Raw genomic sequence first — 24230 nt, 5'->3', positions numbered from 1 at the left:
TGCCTGATAAGAGGCTGGGTTAGTAGCACTGGAGGGCTCTGACACAGTGCCAGCTACGCCCAGGAACACAAAGCCCCTCCAGATTCCAAGATGAAGCAATTTCTATATTCAAGTGCCTGTCAGATTGTTCTAGTCAAACTAAATAATAAAATTTCCTCATTAAAAAAAACCCAAAAACCAAAATGCAAACGCCGAATAAGACTTACTGAAAGGATGTGTCTCAATTCCTGTTTAGCATACTGTTTCGAAGTGGTACTAACTACAGAAATTCAAACCTGGGTAGGAATTTCCTTAGAGTCTGGATTCAGAATCCATTTTGAGGACTAATAAAAAATCAGCTGAGTAGCTTACAAATAATCTTTCAGCCTTTTCAGCCTCTCATCTGATGAGAGGTGTTTCATCACTTGATGTTTAAAAGCTAATTTTAGTCTACCAGTATGGTTGAAAATGTCTTAGTTGGGGGGGGGGTGGGGCTGGCTAAGCATTACATCCTTTAGGTTGCGGAACAGTTTGGTTTTCTAAGCCAATCTAAATGTACTTTTCATGTCTATATGAATCTAAAATTTGTTGATTTTTTTATGATTTCTTTTAAATTCATGCACACTGACTCACTGGGCATCTTGTGAAGAAAATCCATTGGACCAAGGAAATGTTAATTGTTTTTCATTCTCATGAATGTCAAAAATCTTTACTTAGTTTGACTACATTTTAAATCAGCTATTTCTTATTTCATATGTATTTGGATTTTGCCAGTAGAGAAACAACATAGGATGTGTTTAGATTTTCATCTCACATCCTAAAGTAGGCAACAAAACCACTTAACAGTGATAACTGAAGGGGATTGAAAAAAAGCTGTAAATGCAAGTACTCCCAACCCAAAGTATTTTAATACTGTTATTGTCACTAAAGCTTATAACAAACTGAGTAGGAGTTAGAGCTTTATGTTTCTATTTACACATATATGGGATCTCAGCTATAAGCAATCCCCTTGTGGAGGATGAGAGCTCCCATTGACAGCTTATAATATGCATTTAAAAGTCTCCCTTAATGAGTTGCAAGATCTGACATACCGTGTTTATAGCAAGCGAAGTCAGGGATGGATTTCATGGGATTTCATCACTAAATACAAGCCTGCTTAACAACAATTTTTATACTTTTTATACCCAGAGTCAGCTGTTGCACAACACCAAAAAGTGTGCATATATATACATATATATATATACACGTACACACACATACACACACACACAGGTATCTACAGGTAAATTGGAAATGTAATAATCTTGCAGAAAACACCAAGTGGAGCACATACTGTTAAAGAAGTTGCAATTTTTTTTAATTATTTTTATTTATAGCTCCTTCAAGGTATTAATACAGGTTGTGCCAGTAAATGTAATTAGTCTGATGTGAAAGTAGATGGCTAATACAGGGAATGCCATGCCAACTAACGTTGAGACTTAAAATACCTGCATGTTTTCTTTGCATTGTATTCACAGTTACTCTTTCTCTTTTTGGCTGACATGCCTAAGGTAGGTGACAGAGTAAACCAGTGCAACCTTCCTCTGCAGCACCAGAAAAGACTGCAAAACATTGCAATATTGAATCACTCCGCGTGACAGGATAACTGTGGAGATTTTACATGTATTTTTAAGAATTCTTAGTTACATTATTAATCTTTAAAACTAATAATTTCACAGTGAAGTTGCAAACTGCATTTGTGTCATGAGATCTCCCAATTACTGCTTAGATTTCCAGTACTGGCAAATTTTATCTATTAAGATAATTGAGCCTAAGGGTTGTTTTTGGCTTTTTTGAATGTACAGCAGAGTTGACTTAGTAGGGATCCTTTATTAAGGTCAAACATAACGATAACTGGGAACGGGAAAAGCTCCCATTCAGTTACTGAAAAATTATTATATGTTTAAATTTTCTTTAAGGGGACAAACAGAGGCATCTCCATTTTAAACTTCACCAGCAGAACCCAAGGGCTCTGAATTCAACTTATACTTTGCAAGGGCATTTCAAAATACATAGACATGGAAGCCAAGGATACTTTCTATTGGCAATGCCCTCAAGACTGAAATTCCTTACAACATTGCGAGAGATGCAGGGAGAACTCGCTGCAGCTGCTGGGCAATAGAGACCAGTAATACAAAGAAATAAGAAGTAAATTTCATCCCTTCCTAAAACTTGGTTGCTCTTCTCTATTCCTATTAGGTTTTAATAAGAATATCATTTAAGGCCAAGCACTGAAAGAATATTTAAAGATAAATGGTGATGATCTGAATGTATTAATGAAATGTCCAATGACTACTGGATGATTTCATTCAAAAAAGTCCACTTGTATCACACCATCCCAGTAACCTATCCTAGCAGGATAAACCAGATATATTTTCTCTTTTCATTCTGAATCCGTTCTAATTTACCTTTTAACACCTATAGATATCAGTTATTACATAAATACGAGCAAGATCAGAAAAACACCACTGGATTTTGCTCTCTGCCCCTAGGATCCAAAACCTGGACAAACAAACTACAGGTGAAAGAGTAATTCCAACAATGAATTGAAGGGAAACATGTAAATTACCTGTCACAAATTGAGAATAATATCAAAGATCCTGAAGACATATGATGTTTGCTGATGACAAGATAATGAAAGCACTTTATTTCTAACATCAGGAAACACATTGTTTAAACACACTCAGAACAGTAATTAAAAATTACTTTGATTGTCTCCCCTTTTAATGTGAATGAAGCAGTAGCAAATCTAAAGACAGTGATGATGTTTGGCACTGCAGGCAGAAGAAACTTTGTATTTACAGCATAATGACCTTTTCAGTAAGCCAAGTTGATATCACCCAATAATTGATCAGAATGCCAAATTCAAGAAACTCAACCTGATCTAAACTCTAAAACCCTATTATGCCAGCTTTTCTCCATGCCTGTGGCAATCCACAGCCCACAGGCAATCAAATCTGATTTTAAAGTTTTCTACTTCACACACTGTAATAGTTGTGCAGTTGGATGGTAACCAGTTTCTGCTGCTAATGATGGATGTTCAGATCTGGCACTTATCATGTTATTTATCCTAATGACAAGGCAGTCAGCTGGTTTCAAAGGCAAAGCAATGGGCGATTTGAATGTACATTAACAAGACAAACACATGGCTGAAGTAACTTGCCCTAAACACCCGTTGGCAGCTTACTGGCTCTCTCTTCCTAATCATGGCCACAGAAGATATTTTGGCAACACTGGAACTAGTGACAAAGCAGAAACTGCTGCAGAAGTATACATAGGGCTGCCTGCCTGACACTGCGGAGATCCAACAGATCCCATAAAACTTAGAATTTCCTGCTTTTAAAACAGTATCTACATATCATCAGCAGGCAAAAAACCAACCCTGATAAAAACCAGCTGAACTTCTCTACATTGGTTGCTTTTTTCTCCTATGGAGATCAATCTTATAAACAATATATCTGCCTTAATTTGGACTCTTGCCCAGGAAGCCCTACTGAAAATAGAAAGTATTGTCGGCCTCACTTGATTTCCTTATTCTAAAAAAAACCCCACATTGTTCTTGCAGTGTTATGTTCATCAATGTTATGTAGTCTTTGGGAACTGAGAAATGATACATGATGCATTCCTGCTCTACCATGAAAAATGACCCAACATAATTTTAAGGTTTTTTTCTATTTCTGGTTTAATTTCTAAAATTACATTCTACTATCCTCCTCAAGAAAAGTTCCCTACTTAGGTAAAATTAAAAGGTTTCTGCTACCTAAACTTTCCAGTAACAGGCTTAATTCCACACTGAGCTGTAATGTTAAAAACATGTGCATCCATATGTATGCACAACATATGTCCATATACACACTCTGTATTTGCCATTTCATAGCACTGACAACTTTAGGGTGCAATCTCTGTGCATTTCCAAGGCATTTTTCTCTTCATTCCTGGTGAAAACGACTCTTCATACCATCACTGATAATCTGTCCTTCCCAGCTGACTCAGTGATATGCCTGCTCTGTTTTTCAGGATATACATGCAGCCAGGGTCAGCCACCACGTCGGGTCCATCCCCCAGAGATCTCAGCATGGCCGGCCTGTTGATGACAACCCTGTAGTCCACTTCTTCAAGAACATTGTAAGTCTCCCCTTCGCTTGTTATGCAGTAAAATGAAATATTTTCTTTAGGATCCATCAGCAACCATCACTCCCCAATCATTACTCTTTATTTTGAGCCTTGTTAATTGTACTGTGCCTTTGCACTCATTATGCCATTCAAATACAAAAATAATTTTTACCTAGGAACACAAACAATACTGTAATGCTACCAAAAAAGCATGTGGAACTCTCCATTAGCCCAGTCAAATTTCAGCAACGATGTCAATTATACAGCTTCATCATATACGGGTTTTGTCCTTGTGTCTCCAACACTGGCAGTATTCAGGAATTATCACTGATTAAAGACAGACATAAATCCAGTGTGTTCTAGGCAAATCCTAAGACAGCAGAGGAGCTTCTCAGTGCAATTACAATTTTTAACTCCTGGATAATTTGCAAAAGGCTTGATGACTTCCTAAATTTATTTTTGCCTTCATTTTACAACTTTTTTATGTTGCTTTGTAGGTCTCACCCCGTACACCTCCCCCAATGCAAGCAAAGGTAAGCAATTTCAGGGGCTCAAGCAACGTCAATTTATGGGCTAATTCATACTAATTCAACTGCAAACCTGATTCATTGTCTTTAATGACACTAAGTAAAAATCTACAGGTATCATTGGGAGTAATTTAAAGCAAGGGCCTAAGACATAGAAGCCATGGTTCTCTTACTCATGCACCTTCTGACTTGAGGCATGACAAATCAAAGCCACTCATAGGGATTTTTATATTCAATTCATGCTGTGATTGCTTTATGTAATAAACTAACAAAGCGTAATGCTTTCAAACAAGCCTCACCCACCAGAAACTGTCCTTATATTTACTAAGCTCAGATGGCTTTTGCAATACATAATACTGACAAACCATGGCTAGTAAAGTCAGTTCTTGTAATCACAATAATGAATTTTGACCTTTTTTTGCTTCGTGAAATGACTGTAGACTTGTTTTCAACTCCTGCCTCATTATCTGGCCATTATTTAATAAGTTTTGCTGCCTTTTCATCTTCTTCTGTGTATGGCACACCCAGATGCTATGTTCCATAGTGATCATCATGTCATTGTTTCTATTTCTTGCATGTACAGGGAAGAGGATTATCCCTCACCAGATTTAGCTGGGTAGGTGATGAATGTGCTTTCAGTAACAGCCATTTTATTTGCCAGGCCAAAGCATATCTTGCTCCATTGCCTCAAGCTGCTGCGGCAACGTGATAATTTTGTTTTGTCTCAATTTTGCTGTTTTGCTTTTCCTGTTCCACTTTCCTCCCTCCTTCCACAGCACTTTAAGATGGGTAATTGTGTTGCTTGCTCTTATCCAGCAACTTGACAGCTCTTGCAGCAATAATTTCTTTTGCTTTAGCACAAAGGGAGCAAAATCCAATGCATGGCAAAGCTCTCCTTTAAGAGTTCTAGAAGACTCATCTGTTGCATTTTTGTTTTTCTGGGATGGACAAAAATGGGAGGGAGGGCTGGGATGGGATAGGTGCTTATTCCACAGTTCAAACTGCTCTTATACAGTCTGCAAAACTAACACTGTCACTAATCCAAGTATTTTGTCCCACCTTTCCTTGCAACCCCTGTCAGTAAAAAAGTGATCTGCCTAAACAGTGACCAGACAAATTCTTTCCACAGTTGTCTCAGAACTAATTAAATTGTACTTCTCTACCACAGGTTTGATTTTATACAAGATGGCCTGTAAATTACTGGCATTTTAAGACAAAATACCACAGTCTTCAAGCCATTAAGCTTTTTTTTCCTTATCAGAACACCACAAATTAGCTGATATGTTTGACATATTAGAACTTGTGAAATTAAAACATTTTAAGTTTTGTCATGCAGGTTAACCTTCCAAGTATTCATTTTTTGATTGTGAATTCATTTTTTACAGATTGATGCTTCCCTCAGATTTGAGTCTATTCAGATCATTTCCTAACCTGTTTCTTCACTTGTTTATTACATAAAAGATTGTTCTATTCCAACAACCTCCAAATTCCTCATTTGAGTATTACATTTCAGTGATCACAAACAAAGATTACAATGTATATATGACAATTTGAATGTGACAATTTGCAATATACATGAAAATCTTTCTTTGCAGGGTGGTGAAGGACACAAGCCAGGATATGGAAGCGGAAAATTCTATGAGCATAAATCTGCTCACAAGGGACATAAGGGATCCTATCATGAGGGCCAGGGCACTCTTTCCAGAATCTTTAAACTGGTAAAGTACAACTGAACTTACTCTTAAGTACAAAAAAATTGAGTCCAGGAAAAAAAGAAGCCAAACCTCTCCAGAACCTGCCATGTTTGAAACAGCCACACTTCCTTAAAGCTTCTGAAGTAATTAGATTTGCATGGATAAACTAGAAGGTTATTTCATGGCTTAGTGACTACTTACATGACAGGAAACAAAGGTAAAAATACACAGTTAGTTACCATCAGGAAAGAAGGTAAGTCCACAAAGTCCCACAAAGACCTGCACCAGGATCAGTGTTGTAATTGAACACACAAATGAGCTGACACTGCTTATTGCGGCTAAATTATCTAGAATAGTGAAAATTAAAGCAAACTGATCAACTGCAGAATGACAGTACAAGGCAGTGATGGACACATACACCTGGCTGAGATGCAATAACAACTTGAGCAGTCCTGCTTGTTCCCACTCCAGGTGGGAGAACTCCTACAATATGTCAGTACAGCAACATGCAACACCACTTAAGTCAGGCAAATTGGAAAACTGTGTCATATGAAAAATGAACATTTGGTCAGATTATCTTTAATTTGGTTCAGATCACCATTTCAAGTCACAGCACAGCTCCACCAAGACAGCCAATAAATGAAAACAGTACAGGAAGAAAGGTCAGTCGTGAGGATTTTTCATATTGTGTCAGGAAACAGACACATCATATCCACTGGCAGGTACTTTGACGAAGACTGTATTGTCCCTCGAAGGTAGTAAAGCATTCACTCATAACAAATCACCTACCGTACTATTCACACATGAAGAATGCAACCAGCAGTCACCTTCAAGTCGGAAGGTCTGAGATCCCAGTCTCAGACTCTTACTATTCCTCTCTGCAACAGGAGACATAACAGCACCTTCACCTGTAGCAAAGCCCACATTTTTATCTCTTACACGGTTTAGGTTATGTGTCTTCCATTGTAGAGTTGTTTTTCAAATATATGCAACACCGAGCAACAGCTTGAAAACTTCAAGGAGGTAGTAAGAATTCTTATGTTGCAATTAAAGAAAAGGAATGAGCTCTTCAGAGGCACAGGTAAAAATCAAATGTTTACCATTTAAGTCTAATTTTCACATTGTGCACTTGTAGTTTTTAGTGGAGTTTGGATACATCAATAATTTCATTGCTATATACTAACACTATTTGTAAAATTTCATTTGAACATCTGAAAATATCTATTAATGATTCTCAATAAAATTCAATATTTTTTTTGCATAATCATCACAGCTACTTTAACTTGGATTTATATATATATGAGAGATACATATACCAGTTCTACTTTTTAGATAGTCTTTTCCCAGCCGTTATAACTTGTGGAATTCATATCAGAGTTCTATTCAGGCCCATTTGATTTAGACCCACTGTTTACAGCAGGAGGCATTAACAACTATTTCTTTATACAGTTCTACAGTCTTTGACAATAAAAAAGTTATCCACTCATTAAGATATCTTTGAAAGGAAAAATGCGAACTACCAAATGAATTAGACTGATTTTTCCTTGAAGCAGTTCTGTAAAACTAGGGAGGCAGCGCTGAAAGATGAGAAGAATATAAATAAAGAAAACAAAGCCCCAAAGTACACACATGCCTTTTTTTTGAAGTAAGCAGTTCAGACATCACCTGATTACAGTAACAATTACCACACCATCTCACATTTGCGGTCATAAGCACATCTTCAAGATTTGCCTAAAATAGTTGCTAAAGCTAAGGGACAAGACACCCAGTTGGCCTAATCTTAAATTCCAAAGAATGAAACACCAAAATTTTAGCTTGGATCATCTTTGCTATAAAACCGCTTATTTTCTCAATTGCAGGTTTATGAATTGTCACAATTCTTTTCTCCTAGTTTGATGTTTTCTTATTATTTGTAAAAATAGGCCAGGCTTCAGCCCTTTTATCTTTTCTTAGCTTCTTTTTGTTGTACTCATGAGAGATTGATATTTTTCAGTCTATAGCCCCAAACACACATTAACTTTTAATTAACCTAACTCTGTTCTTCCCTCCACAGGGAGGCTCTGGGTCCCGACCTGGATCGCGGTCTGGTTCACCAATTGCTAGGCGCTGAAGCTCAAAGATGCCATTCAAGGATCCCGTACTCTGCTTCATAGTATAACTGCCTTAAAATAAATAACACCTGCCACAATTACCTAGATAGATGCAATCCATTACTTAATGCCAATTAGGTTCTGCATGCAGTACATTATACAAACTTCTATTGGCAATCCCTGACCAACAGCTGAATGAAAGGAACATAAAAAGTAGCTTTATTAGATGTTTTCCTTATTTTATGTGAAGTAACAAGATCTCTGACTTTACTTGTTCTTCTTCAGGATGCCCTAACTGTATGCTGGACTCTATTATTTCTCCCAAGCACCTAATTTGAGCTCAACTCTTCTGGTTTCGTTTTAGTGAACATCAGAATTACAAATAAAGAGTTATAATGTCTTGGACACTGAGCACTGCTGTTAATGAATTTCTGAGACACTGCTGTTAAAAAAACCCAACATGTGCAGAAGTTGCAAGGACTGTTTATCCAAATAGTTTTTTTGATTTTTTTTTGGTTTGGTTTTTTATTTTGTTTTAATCTTCCTTCTCTCACTCACAGAATAATTTATTTTCATAACAGGATTAGGCAGTCATGGAAAGGTTTACCAAACACTGGGAGTTCAAGGTATGTGAAATGTGGGAGGGGGCAGATGTTGTAGAATCAATACGGTGCAGAGCAATAGCAATAAGGAAATTCTTTCCATGCCATGAATTGCTCATAGCATCCAAACCATTAGAATTAAGAGTAGATGAGGGAGAGAAAGAGGATTTCAAATTTGAGTTAGACTAATGTTATGAAACAAGGGATATTCCCAGAGAAACATCTAAGATTGCACAAGTGACCACTGGATGTCACCGGTGCTTGACGTAAACTCTGCTGCAACAGCATTGATTTTGCAGTACAATAAATGAGTAAATAAACACATAAACAAAAAAGTCTAATTTCTGAAAGAAAGCCCTTCAGTACTGGTATCTCAGGTAGTCCTGCACATCTCATGTTAGAATTTCAAGTCTTTCTGTTGGTATTGCAGCAGTGTTGTATTTGATCAGCTCATCTTTTGCCTGAGTAACACCTGGATGCCTATTAAGGGCAGTGCACCAAAGCAAACTCATAGTAAACTACTGTGAACATTTAACTGTTGTACTGTAGTTGCCTCATAGAGATAAATTGTAGCTCAGTTAGATTTTAGATATTAATTGTTCACGAATTACTAAAATGAATGTGTGGCGATTGTATTTCCAACCACACTTAGGGAAATAAAAGGCTCTTCTGAATTGCACTGTTTTATTACTTAAACTGACCATTTCTTCAAGCTGTCATCTAAGTGTCTGATTAATTATTTTATTTTTTTAGTTTTAGCCTATGCATTGTAGACTACAGTTAGTGCTTCGTAGGTTGAAACTGCATTCCTAATAAGTGCCCAGTGAAAGTTACCAATAAATATTTATGTAATTGCATTTCATATCTAAATCTATTGTAGGTTTAAATCAGTGTCCATTAATATGAAGCAACGGAAGATGAAATGATAGAAAATACATAGAAACTAAAGAAAACAAAAGTGCCAAAATCATTAAGCATACACACAAGTATTACATCTTCTATTACCTACACTGGTTGCTATGTGTATTTTTCTATTGTAGCTTCATTCAGATGTATACTCTGCAACGTAATAGTTGATTTAATTTGAATACATATTGTTCTTATAGGAACACAGCTCTTAAATATATTCATTATTGAAATAAAGTAATCAACTTGAAACTTGGGCCAGTTTTGTTTTTTACAGAGGAAAAGGTCATGTATATGAAGGTCTGTTTGATTTATTTTTTTTCCTCCCACAATTTATGAATAATGTTCAGATACTAGAAAATGACACTTTGGGACCCAGCTGCCTGCATACAGGCTTCCATTGCTGGTGACTTAGCACGGCCCAGAAAGCTGCCAGTTGGACACAAGACTTATGGGAGACCACTGTCTGTGCAGTGGCAGCTGCAGACCAGGGGGATATCGCAAGGCATAAAATGTCTATGAACAGGCAATGAAATCCTGCCCTTCACGAACAAGTGTGGTGCAAATAGCCTTCAAAAATGGGAAAGAATATTGAAGGTAAAAAACCCCTGAGAAACACATCTTTCAAAATACTGCACTGTAGAACTTCAGAATTTATCCAAAGCTTCTTCCTTGCCTTCATCACTTGTTTCCCTCACAGTCATCTTTCCCAGAGGCTGAAAGTGGCTTTTTTGCATTTACTTCCTCTAAAAAAAACAGGGACAGCAACTGAAAGCATTATTTTACCAACATGAGTCCGTTGAAAGTGATTAAAACTTGGACTGAAATTTATTCTTTTAAGCACTCACTACTTGTTTTGCTGAAAACCAACAGTTTAAATGGTGACTTGATTTGTAACCAAAAGGATTTTTCCTGAAACAGGAACGCACAACCAGTACTAGGGAGAGAGTAATTTCATGTACTGAAGGAATGGACATAAACCAAAAGAAATTCTGAGCAGACACAAGTCAAAAAGCCTGAGACTAGCATAAGCCTACTACTACATCAAACCAGAAATAACAGGGGCACTCCTATGCACTGTTCACTTACCCACTACACAACATGGCTGTTCAAGCAGGTCTCAGAACAAGAGTTCTTCTCTTTCCTTAAATAATGTATCTACTGCTTTTGAAAACAACAACATATTGGTTACTGTGTATTTGTACTGAACACGAACACATACACTACTTTGAAAACCTCCAACTCAATCCTACCAAGGAATTGGGGCTATACAAACCTCTGTTCACTTTGAAAAGTGTCCATTTAAAAATGGCATCTTTTTACTCACAAGATCTTTTTTTACCATGTGCTCACTGAGCATCATAGAATCACAGAATGGTTTGGGCGGAAAGGGACCCTAAAGACCATCTAGTTCCAGCCTCCCTGCTGTGGACAGGGACACCTTCCACTAGACCAGGTTGCTCAGAGCTCCATCCACCCTGGCACTGAACACTTACAGGGACTGAGCATCCATAACTTCTCTGGACAACCTGTTCCAGTGCTCACCACCCTCATAATGAAGAATTTCTTTCTAACATCTACTCTCTGAAACCTACCGTTTCAGTTTAAAGTCATTCTTCCTTGTCCTGTCAGTACATGCTCTTGTAAAAAGTCCCCCTCTATTTTCTTAATAGGCTCTCTTCAAGTACCAGTCATTACCAGTTTTTACCTGCTGGCAAAGCAATCCCAGCTAGAGCAGACTGAACACTTTCAAGCATTCAGGAATAAGGTTCCCATTACGAAGGATGAATTTGCATCTGAATGTGACCAGTTATAAATCATCTTCTGTCAAACTGAATTTTGCAACCTCTGGAAATCATCATCCCCTACACAGCAAATAACTCTAACCAGCTTTGCTGTGCATTTATACAGTATTCTCTGAAGTAACAGGGAAAAGGTTTTATACATGGTACACACAACACAGCACATTTTACTATAACGGATAAACAGGCTGCTATGTCATGAGGCCAGACAACTGTAAAATATAATATCTTCCTTCAACAGCTGAAACACTCATAAGCTGGCTGGAAAGGAAGGCACTTCTGGAAGAACTTTATGTCTTTTCTTTACATGCAATATTCAGACATGCACTTCTGGTACACAGAGTTTTTAGAGTCTCCTGGAATCCAGAATCATATGCTTAAAAAATACACGAAACAGAATTTGGAAAAAAGTAATATTATTTAGCATGTTTTTGAATTAAATATTCCACATAACAAAAGTGTTATTTTCATGTCACCAACTATATTACTTATATACATATGCCGAACAGTTAACAAAAGAATTAAGAGATGCCCTATCAAAACCAACAGCCATTTCTTGCTTCAGCAATCTGAAATAACTAGTTTATATCATAGACAAAGTATAGACAATATTTACAGAAAAGGGCTTTTGGGATCTGAGAACAATTATCTTTCAGAAGGTAAATTAAAATCCAGCTCTGTATTATAGTACAACATATCCACCACTGATCTAGAAGTACTTGTGGCAACCAAACAGATGAAATTCCTGCAACTGGGATTAGTATTTACAAAATATACTGATCAGCCACACAGAGGCTCATATAACTTTAAATATATATATACATATACAAGCACACATATATATATCTATATATATGTAACATATAAATAAAATTCAAAAGAACAAGGCAAAAATAAGAAAAAAAAGCTTCTGTCTTTGGAATGTCTAAATGACAACTATGCTTTTACTCCAGTGTTTCTTTGTTATGAATATACTTAACAAGTGGCACCTTTGAAAGCATTACATAGTCAACTAGGTAGTTTTGCTGAAACAATGACTTAAACAACAAATAAAAGTAACATATTTCCAAAATTCACAAAGAAAATAACGAGGAATTTACAGATTCAAAATGATAACTGTTTACAGCACCAGGGAACACTGTATAATAGAGGTGACATAGTGTGCATCAAACATTCTCCCTGCTACTACAAAATCGTACGTTTACTTCACAGATTTAATATATGGCTGTGTTTTCCACAGATACTGAGATATGTACCTGCTGATCCAATACAGCAAACAACAGAAGAAGCTTTCATTGGAATCTCTTCTTGTTTGGATTCTTGTGAAATAAGTATTGCTGAGTTCAAAACCTCAGACTTTTACCATAAAAACTAACAACTGTCTGCCTCTGTGGCTGGAATGGAAATGAACATGCTCCCTCTCATGGGTTTAACTCGATAAAAGCCATGAAATCATGGTATTTTATTTTTTTTCAACAAATTCTCAAAATGTACTAAAAAGAAAAAAAAAAGCTTTGAACAGCAATACAGCATTTCCTGTGCCATGTAAGAAAAAAAATTGAAGGCAAACCCCCACTATTTTATACTGCATGCATGCATCAACTCTGCAACATTTTGTTTCCAATGTCAATTATTTCCTTAAATATGTGAAAAAGAAAGCTGACGGACAGTTTCATGATTTTCCCACGAAGTTATTCTTCACTTCCATTAAAAATGGGAATCATTCTATTCTAAAAATTTCCAGTTTATTTTTTAAGTAGGTATACTGGCTGTGAATTCGAAGATGAAACTGTATACATTATTACCTGAGTTCACTGATTCACAGACAACTTAGCACAGATTAAATGGTGTTTTCCCAATATTCTTCTACAAGCTTAAAAAATTGAATTCATCTTTTAGGTAATTTCTGTAAATAATTAGAAAAACTATAATATATTATTCTATTGTTAGTATTTTCAATGCTTGAAGCTTTAACTGTAAAATTTGAGTCCCAGAAACATTTTTAGCTTTCAAATTTTAAGGTGTCATCGAAAAACATTGCCTATACTTTGCCATTCATTTGAAGATTCTTGTACCACTTCTTCTAAATTCAGAGCACGACTAATATCTTCCCCTTCCTGTTCTTGATGACTAGCAGGCTCTTGTACAGGACCTACCAAGGTACAAGAGAAAAAGGCAAGTGAGTATGATTTGATGCATAGCATTAGAAAAATGCCAATACAGCATTTGAGAATAAAGGAATCATGCTGGGAAAGGTATTACACAACTACTTCACATACTGCAGATTTATTAGACAGTCTTCGAAAAATTTATAAAAATCTAATATCACTGTTTTCCTGGAATAGTTTTTGTACTGTATTTCTGTACACAGAGTTCCACATAAAAAACAAGGAACCAAAAAGGCAACCAATCACTGTTTCAACCTGATTTTTGGGTTGCGTGTGCAACTATTACCTCATCAGCTGTGGTCTTTGGCTATTAGTGCTTAATTCCTTGATAACTTAAGGGAAGTATTTTGTGCTTTCCCAGTAAAGCACATGGCTTTCTGAACTCACCAGTACTACCACTATGCTACGTACCAGTGTAACCATGAGCCCGTTTCATATGCAGTTTCATATTGCTTTTCTGTGTAAATCCCATCGCACAGTAATCACATTTATAAGGTCTCTCTCCCGTGTGCCTTTTCATGTGGACTTTAAGGGCACTCTTCTGGTTAAATGCCTTTTCACATAGTGTACACTGAAATGGCCGTTCCCCTTATAAAAGAGAAAAACATATTTAATAATTTTTCATTTCAACAGTAAAATACAGTTCAGAATTCAGTAAAAATCATCAAGATGACCTAGAAATGAAACAGACGTGACCTTTTTCCTTAAGACCTTCTCTAAACAGTGCTACGGCTCCATATTGTCAGTAAAAATTCCAAATAAAATGTCAGAATACTTACATAAGTACTAAATCACTGATATTATCTTTCCTATCCAATTTATCATCTAAGTAAATTATTTAAGAGGTGCAAATAAATCAGTTTACCAGTTTGACTTTTCTGTACTCAAGGAAACCTTCAGCTTTTTACATCATTTAGAGTCATGCAGATAAAGCAATGTTCTAGAATTAACAAAGCTGATGTCTGTAAGAAACTAAAAAGTCAAATATGTTAAAAAAAAAAGTGTTCTGCTAATTCCACATGGGACCTGTGGCCTCCTATGCCAACAGCTACTAGTGATTCCCACATCTTACCAAAGGATTGATCCAAATCTACCAGAATACTACTGATTTCTAACTATAAATGCACGAATGTATTCATTTAAAAATATTTAAATGTTTAAAAATATCTACTTTGCAAAATTGACCTTTGATTAAACATTCATCACCCCAACCTTAGAGATCAATGAAAGACACATTGTTGTATGTCATTAAGGACAGCTAAAAGCACTTTCTGAACTTAGATATACACCTGGTCATTAGTTAGCATGATAAAGCACAAGCAGGAGTATGAATACTTTCCCACAATTGTTCTTAAAGGATGATTTTCTCTCTCCCTTCATTACCTGTATGTTAGTGTTCCCACATCCACTGTAGCCTGCATGCCAAATCCAATTTCTCGGACAATCAACATAAGGTCCTTTAAAGCACAGAAGTTTTCTTTCTTTTTTGTCACCAACTATTTCACTAGTTTGAAGTGAAATCTAGGTTTCCTCAAGTACTTTTGATTCCATTCTTTTTATTCACTTAAAGTGAACAGCCTTTCTTGTGTTGTGTAATGGATTACCACATGGCTTTTAGGTAGAACTGGGAGCATCTGCTTCCCTCTAATTTCAACATTTCTCCAAACCGCTCTTCATTGGTAAATCTTAAAGTACGAGATATTCAGAGTTATTCAGAGAAATAATGCTTTTTCTTCTAACCACCGATTCAGTAGGTATTGCCCATTAGAAATGGTTAAAAATGTATAACCAGGAGAGAAATCACACTTTCTCACAGACAAAGATGGTACCTTTATGAAAGCAAGTCAGTTTAGATTTACATTAGCCTTTCCTATCCTAGTCCATAGTCCTATCATATGGATATGTTGTCTGACAGTGTTGAAATAGAAACATAAATATGAATTTAGCAAGGTTTGTTACAGTTTGTGGCATTCCTAGCCCATGAGCACCCAGGTACAAGAAACAAAAATATCTAAGGATTTACTAAGTGAATTTACAAGTCCTTCCAAACCAGAAAGAATTTCTCCTATGATGGTGCAGATGCATAAAGGGACTCTGCTCTGTTCCCAGACTTCCTGAAGTGCTCTTTGCCCATTACAATGGGCAGCATGAATCAAAGCAGGGAGAATGGAAACTGGTTCTCTCCTGCTTTCTGAATATTTTGTGGTACTCTTAACTAGAACATTTCCTTTTTTAAGAGTCTGTGTTATTTAGGCCATTTATGCAGAAAGCAAATTACTGGGGAATTCTGAAGAATTTTAGTCTCCTTGGATTTTAACTCCTGTCTCTCTCTTTTCCTGTCCCCAGTATAACCAGAATGTTCCTTTCTATCACAGTAACCACAAAACAGCTTGGTGTTGGGGAAAGAGAAAGCTCTGGCTGACTCACTGAAAGAGATGGTTATCCTTTTGTGGGAGTCCCATCCAGCTTAACAGCAACACAGATAGCTTTCCCCTGTCTTTTTTAACTCTAGCAGCCATGACAGCTCACTCTTGGTAGCAGTGACAGGGAAAAGAAAGAACTTGTTTTGGAGAACTGACTCCTATATTTAGAACTCGTGTTCTTAAGAACACTGTTCTTCAGGCACAGAAGGTGACAGGGGAGGCAGCTGGGCTAACATCCTATGTACAGCTCTCAACTTGTAGCAGGGCAGAAGCTGCAACCTGAAAAGCACTTACATCACAGAAAATGTGATGGCTTCCCTGGGAGAAGCCAGCATGATCTTTATTTACAGATTACCAGTTGAAGAAAATACTTAAGTGGAAAAGAAAACAACAGATTAAAAGCACTGGCATCAGAAACAGATGAACTGAGCAAGTAGCTCAATGACAATGAAGCCCTGTATACAGCAGTCAGTATCAGCAGTCAAGTCCATTCCTTGTTTAACATCACTGAGCACACCCACTCATTTGCTCGTTCTTCTATATGCTTGAAGATTGTCATATCCAGTGTATTTACACCACTTTAAACAATGGCTTAAAATATGCTCTTATTAATCTGTTTCAAACTTTTACATACAAGCTCATGCATTCACATTACCACTGCACTACTGCCAGTCCCAAAATACAGATAAGCTTAGTGAAGCATCATGAGATTTCAAGTCTGCTGTTCCTCCTTTTAACTTCTAAACATTTTGGGCTAGAAATTTACTTGGGTTTTTTTAAGCTTAAGCTGATATTTAAATGCAGTGAGCTGAAAGCATAAGTGAGGACTCCAAACATAACACCCTTATATTCATAAGAAAATCCCATGAGATAAAAATAATTTCTGTTGTTACCTGTGTGAATGCGACTGTGTCTCTCCAGCTGACTTGGCTTAGCAAAAGCTTTTTCACAAGTATCACACTTAAACACTCTAGGCTTCTGGGAGCTCAGCGACGGTCCAGCCTGATGGGTTTGCATGTGTTCCTAAGGCAGTACAGAAAAAAAAATAAATTTCAGACCACTTAAAAAAATGTCAGTATTTAACATAAACAATATATTCACACCTTGAAGACAAAAGCAGATAATCTTAGTCATCAGCAGACAAGCTGGAAGAAAATGGAAGCCTGCATTTTTTTTTTTTAATGAGAGATTATTTTTGTATATCAACTCTTTGCAAGACTGATGCACCAGTATCTTTACATTTACATTTGAACAACTCCACCATGTATGTCTTGCTTTTTTTGCATACGTTAGTCCCTTCACTAATTATCTGAAGCAAAATAAAACAAGCTGAACCAGAACTCTTGAAATGCTTTGTTCACCTACAAAGAGGTATTTTGACAACTGCATTTTAAGTTAATATAGGATTTTTTCCCCTCTCTCCTCCACTGTATCCATCTCCCTCCTTGTCTGATACATAGGTATTCCTCAGCACCTGAATTAGTACCATTCTGAAACTGTAGAGGCCTCAAACAGGGGACTATCACAACATACACTCATACACAGCCACACAATGCCAAGATGCAAATAGAACCACTTCATAATGAACTCTTAATTAAAAAAGAAGAAGAAAAAAAGAAAAAAAATGAAAAGAAAATCATTAAGGCCCTTATAGGTAAGACAGCAGAATGAGGATATGACATGTTTTACCTTCATGAAGAAGCATTAATAACAGCTCTAACTTCAGTGTTTTTAATTCACTGATGCTGGACCCAGAAGACTTGCAAATTTAGAACAGTATCTTATGTTATCTATTAATTTTTTCATTTAAATATCTCTATTAATACCAAAATAGAATTCAAATTAAAAAAGAAAGCAAATACATATATATTTACCTTAAAAAATCTAATCAAGAACTGTTTGTGAAACAGTACTGCAAATACTTGCCCACTTTCTAAAATGTGTGTGGATATTCTTTTCTAGTCTATCCATAACAGACTAAACTATTAATTAGTCTTTACTATACCTAAACAATAAGCCTTCTTGATGTCTATGGAGTCCTATTCCTCACTCCACGAACTGAGTCAAACTGTATCTGTAGAGTTTGTTTACACTGGAAAATCAGCGAGACAGTTACAGGGAAGAATATTATTATCATAGTAATTATATAATATAGTACTACAGGGAAATAATATAAGGTCTTCTGAGAAAAATCAGTAATTCGTAAACCACGGTTTATGTGGAAATAAAAAATCTTTTGCTTTTATCTTGTTTCTTACCTCCTGAAGCTTTGAAATGGTGGAAGTAAACTATGACCTACTCCAGAAAAATTAACAGAAACTGGTTGCTTCTTTCTTCCACCACAAAACATCCAACCCAACCCCCCCAAAAAACCCCAACCCCCCCATACCATTTTCTACTTGAAAGCAAACAAGATAGCATTCAGATAGCCACCATAAAACTTTCTGTCATCTTTCTCTGAACAGTTTGTGATGCAGTTCAGGTCCACTGATCTGTCAATCTCTTATAATTTTCCTGTAAAATATATATACTTTTGAAAAAGAGTTCATGGGAATACAATGCTCTGAACTTCAAGCGCCTCTTTAAAGACATATTTAGTATTTCATTGATTGTTCATGTGACATTTTACAAGTTTATTTGTGTAATTCTCATATTCATCAGCTAGGAACTACCTTGGGGTTCCAAACCAGCATTATCTAATTAGAAAATAAGAACAGGAAACCTTCTTTGAAAGGGCCCCCGGCCCCTCACACATGCATTGGTATGTCACTCCTATTCCCACTCTACCTATCCTGAAACATTATTTATAACCACCTCTGAAAGATTGGCAGAAAGTTCATTTCATTCCATTGTTTTAATAAGATGATAGTGCTGTTTTAATTTCATCTTAGAATCATGTCTGTGCTTTATTTACAGTTAACTTGCAGATATTAACTTTTATCTACAGTTAACTTGCAGATATTTCCACTGCATACTGATATGGAATTGGACAGTTTAGTCCAATGCACATCTTAAGATTCTCCTCTCTGAAGCTGTAAAATCAGAACAGTCACCCACATCAGAAGGGGAACTGAAGTCACTGGACTGAAAATTTTTGGGCAGGGTGGGTGGTAGGGGTGTTCATACATAATCTCTAAAGAAGATTTTCTTGTGGATAATTGTGAAACTGCTGGTACTGATACCTTTGGAAAAAAACCCATATAATTAAGTACTGGCATCTAAAGACTGATACCCTTACCTCTTATTTGGATTTTCTGAAAAGCCTGAAGTCTGGCAGTGCCCTTAATATTTCTGGTGATCTCCAGAATACTATCCAGTATAAAATGAAGACCATGAGTAAGAGGTCACTGAACCCTTTCCAAAACCCTAAGCCAAACCCCATGGTTTCATCTTTGCTGAATTTCCTGTTAAAGACTGCTTACAGCTGACATTCTGGAACACCTTAATGAAGAAGAGTCTGATAATGTGTGGAATTTGTTTTAGTACATGATGGTCCAGTGGTAAATGAAACTGTCCTTTAAGACCCTTAAGATCAAAGCCACACATTAACCCAGCACTGTCCTAACCTACCACTAAACTATGTCCACTAAGCCACTGTTCACAGTGCCACATCTACATATTTTAATACCTTCAGAGCTGGGTACTCAACCACTTCCCTGTAAAGCCTGTGCCAATGCTCGACAAGCTTTCAGTGAAGAAATTTTTCCCTAATAGCCAATCTAAACCTCACCTGGCACAACTGAGGTCATTTCCTCTTGTCCTATTCCTTGTTACCTTGGAGAAGAGGTTGACCCCCATCTGCCTACATCCTCCTTTCAGGTAGTTGTAGCTATAAGGTCTCCCCTGAGCCTCCTTTCCTCCAGGCTAAACAACCCCAGCTCCCTCAGCTGCTCCTCACGAGACCTGTAATTGACACTCTTCACTAGCTCTGCTGCCCTTCCCTGGACACACTCCAGGATCTCATTGTCTTTCTTGAAGTGAGGGACCCAAAACCGAATTCGAGGTGAGACCTCACCAGTGACAAGTACAGGGGGACTATCACTGCCCTGGTCCTGCTGGCCACACTATTTCTGGTACAAGCCAAGATGCCACTGGCTTTTTTGGCCACCTGGGCACACTGCTGGATCTTGTTCAACTGCTGTTGACCCAGCTCTTTTTCTACTGGGCTGCTTCACAGCCACTCCACCCCTGGCCTATAGCATTGTTGTGACCCAAGTGCAGGACCTGTCACTTCACCTGTTGAATCTCATACTGTCCAAATCCCTCTGCAGAGCCTTTCTGCCCTCCAGCAGATCAACACTCCCCCACAACTTAGTGTCCTCTGCAAACTTATTGAGAGTGCACTCAATTCCCCTTGTCCAGATCATTTATAAAGATATGAAATAGAAGTGGTCCCAGTACTGAGCCCTGGAGAACAGCCTTGTGACTGGCCACCAGCTGGATGTAACTCTATTCACCACCACTCTGGGCATGGCCATACAGACAGTGATCAGTGCACCGGTCCAAGCCATTGGAAGACAGCTTCTCTAGGAGAATGCTCTGGGAAATGCTGTCAAAGGCTTTGCTGAAGTTCAGGTAGACAACATCCACAGCCTTTCCCTCCACCACTGAGCAAGTCACCTTGTCATAGAAGGAAATCAAATTACTCAAGCAGAACCTGCCTTTCATAAACCCATGCTGGCTATGCCTGATGCACTGACTGTCCTGTATGTGCCACATGATGGCACTCAAGATGAGTTAATCCATAACCTTTCCTGGCACTGAGATCAGGCTGACAAGCCTGTAGTTTCCTGGATCCTATTTCCAGCCCTTCTTGTAGACAAGTGTCACATTTGTTAACCTCCAGTCAACTGAGACCTCCCTGGAGCCAGGGCTCCTCATAAATGATTGAAAGTGGTTTGGCAAGCTCTTCTGACAGGTCCCTCAGTAGCATGGGTGGATTCCATCCTGCCCTATGGACCTGTGTCTCAGGTCATTGGCCATTCTCCCTCCCTCCACTGAGGTGTCTACGGTGCTGCATGCACTGGTACAGGGACGCTTCAAACATGCTCCAGTGTACTCAGCACTGTGGAAAAGACTGAAGGGCCTTGCTAGCATATGATTCCTCAAACATTGGTGTGCCACCCACAACTTTATCTCTAGTGAGACTGGTTTTATCCCTTTCCCCCTACAAACCTAGTTTAAAGCTCTTTCAATAAGCCTCGCTAACTCTTCAAAGATCCTTTTACCCCTTTGAGACAAGTGTAGCCCATCTGCAGCAGGCCTGCTGTCATGTGGACCAATCCACAATCAAAAACCCCAAAATTTTGCAGGTGATGCCAGTCTCAGATAGTTATTGATCTGCTGTCTCTTCCTTCATCATTCCCTGCAACCGGAAGGATAGAAGAAAAGATTACTTGTTCTTCTGATCCCTTAAAAAGTTGTTCCAAGGCCATGAAGTCTCTTGTGACTGTCTTTGAACTTCTTATTGCAACTTCATCGCTGCCTACCTGAAAAATCAATGATGGATAATAATCCAAGGGACATACAAGGGTAGGAAGTTCTGTTGTCACATCTTTAACTTGGGTCCAGTATATAACAGAAATCAAGGTTTAATTATGACAAAAAAATGTAACAACAGCCAGTTCTAAGAAAACAAATTGAAGAGAGACCGATATTTGGGTTTTGTTATCATTACTTAAGGAAAACAAGTACCAATACTGGTTTTTTTCCCTGAAAAAATTCTTCTAAACAAGAAGTTTCACAACAACACATTTTTATGACAGTTTCCCCAAGGTCCAATAGTCCGGTTGACAGACATAATCAGTCCAAGGGGGTGAACTTCACAAACGGAGCATATTTCCTTAAAATACGATATTGGAGTTAAAGGAAATCTATTGAAGAGCTCTCCTAAAAGCTACTTAGTACAAAGACATTGCCTTTGGCTCTAGGAATTTCCTGTTATAAACTCTGGGAAGCTGGCAAAATTCTGGGCAAGTTATATATTTGCTCTCTTCCTAAAGATCTTCTTCAAATAACTTCCATTTAGTATCTCTCAGAGATAGGATACTGGCCTGAACATAGCACTTGTCTAGTACAGCCCAATATCCCTAACAGGAACATCCTATAATCCAATTAGGAACTTAAATACGCCATTAATTTTTTGAAAAGACTTCAATGTATCTGGTTGTTCATCATCTAGAAAACAGAACACAGAAAATATCCTAGACAACAGCAATAACATAAGGATATTTTAAAACAAATGCTTCCTCTACAAATGTCACTTCCACCCACAAGGCAGAATCTACAAATCAAATGATGAGTGCATAGCAGATAGCTTCCTGAGATTCCAAAAGATTATCTGAAAATCAGGATTAGCAGTGATGATATTCATATGCAATTAAAGTGAAATCTTTTCCTGGCACTACTACTTGCATGACAGGCATTCACATTTTTCATTCTGTAGTCAATATATGCATTAAAATCCTCTCCGTGCTCCAGAAGAGAGTTCTCTATCTGTGTATACATTATCACTTAGACTCCCTCTCTCAGATGCACACCTCTCACACTGTAAAAGGAAAGCAAAGACAAAGGGATAACAGGTACCTTTTGTTAATGTCACAAAAAGTCCAAAACAAAGAAGGAGTTAACAGAACAATCAACTATTATTACCAAATACCTTGAGATGTGTTGCCCGCTTGAAGGCCTTATTACAGATGTGGCAAACGTGTATTCGTTCCTTGCCATGAACCTCCTTACAATGGTGCGTCAGCATGGTCACTGAATAAAAGGTTTGACTACACTCAAAACACTGGTGCCCACGACTTTCTTTTTCTGCTTGACTGCTTTTAGTCACATTAGGGGAAACCTCTGTCACCTACAACGATTTACAGAAACACTATCAGACAATTTCATAGGCACATCCACAACATTGACTTATTTTTCTGAATCTACCTCAACCAATTTTTTGAGAGTACTTACAAGCAACTTACAAATACAAAGGAAGTATTTACATACATAAGTTGTATGTAAATATGAATTTCTATTTCACTGCTCTTCAGAATGACATATATATGTATTTTAAGAAAACTACAATAATAGCTATGATCAAATTATTCTAACTATAAATAGAATGTGTTTGTAACAATATTTTTCTACATTCTGTTTTATACTCCTGAATATCATCTCAGATGATTCTCACATTTCTCCCCAAAGAAAATTCAAAGCCAAAAATGTTTCAGACAGAAAAGAAAGTATCTCTGATTTTACAGGAGAAGAATATTTTCTATTTAATTTCTTTATTGGGGATTCTATTTTCATAATGAAGTAGAGCTCCGCCTCTAGAAGTAGTGAAACATAATGAATAATTGATAGAATTTGGATAGTGCTGTGTTGCATTTTTGTTTCATTTTAATTAATGAGAAATGTTTGGGAAAATCTCACTTCCTTCAAATAATTTAACACAAAATTCCTTCAACTTTATACAGAAGAACCTTAAATACAGTAACACAGAAAGCAACAAATGAAGATGAAGGAAGTAGTACTCTAAATAAATTATTCAGGATAAACTAAACTTGAAAAGATACAAAACATAGTAGAATATTATCCATACTAGAAATCAAAGATGCAAGATAAAACACATTGAAAGAAATTACAAAAAACACTTGTGTGTGTGTTTCCAGCTAGCTGGATGTTCTCAGGAAAAGTGTGAAATGTTGGAAAGTCAATCAACAGTCACCATAATTAAATAAAACAACATCGCACAGACTGACAACTAGCTTACGTTATTACTACATTTTGAGTTATTACAACAGTGCTACACAGACAGTCACACTTTACAAGTGATATGATAATAAGCCTTATGAAATGACACCCTGATTCATGAAAGAATATATATCTTGAGACACA

General features: G+C 37.2%; 2 protein-coding genes across 9 annotated transcripts in view; one reads left to right on the top strand and one right to left on the bottom strand.

The window, feature by feature from the left end:
* MBP (myelin basic protein) overlaps positions 1-10202 on the top strand; it is a 115094-nt gene extending 104892 nt beyond the window's left edge. For 3 of the 4 annotated variants that reach the window (XM_064658300.1, XM_064658310.1, XM_064658320.1), the window contains exons 5-9: positions 4036-4143; positions 4629-4664; positions 5242-5274; positions 6254-6376; positions 8406-10202. In XM_064658300.1, coding sequence (XP_064514370.1) covers positions 4036-4143; positions 4629-4664; positions 5242-5274; positions 6254-6376; positions 8406-8462 — 357 coding nt within the window. In that variant the 3' untranslated portion in view covers positions 8463-10202. The remainder of the gene's footprint in view (positions 1-4035; positions 4144-4628; positions 4665-5241; positions 5275-6253; positions 6377-8405) is intronic. The other variant, XM_064658325.1, reaches the window with a different exon arrangement.
* A 1949-nt stretch (positions 10203-12151) lies between these two features.
* The window catches only part of ZNF236 (zinc finger protein 236), a 70672-nt gene continuing 58593 nt past the window's right edge, over positions 12152-24230 (bottom strand). For 4 of the 5 annotated variants that reach the window (XM_064658250.1, XM_064658277.1, XM_064658268.1 and 1 more), the window contains 4 exons: positions 23002-23199; positions 17237-17366; positions 14332-14508; positions 12152-13904 (listed from right to left, as the gene is read on the bottom strand). In XM_064658250.1, coding sequence (XP_064514320.1) covers positions 13777-13904; positions 14332-14508; positions 17237-17366; positions 23002-23199 — 633 coding nt within the window. In that variant the 3' untranslated portion in view covers positions 12152-13776. Of the gene's footprint in view, positions 13905-14331; positions 14509-17236; positions 17367-21904; positions 22891-23001; positions 23200-24230 lie in introns of those variants that run through there. The other variant, XM_064658286.1, reaches the window with a different exon arrangement.

The sequence above is a fragment of the Pseudopipra pipra genome, chromosome 1 (assembly GCF_036250125.1).
Source record: "Pseudopipra pipra isolate bDixPip1 chromosome 1, bDixPip1.hap1, whole genome shotgun sequence".
Classification (NCBI taxonomy): Eukaryota; Metazoa; Chordata; class Aves; order Passeriformes; family Pipridae; genus Pseudopipra; species Pseudopipra pipra.
Note: the sequence above shows the minus strand (reverse complement) of the source record. Positions and strands in the feature narration are given on the sequence as shown.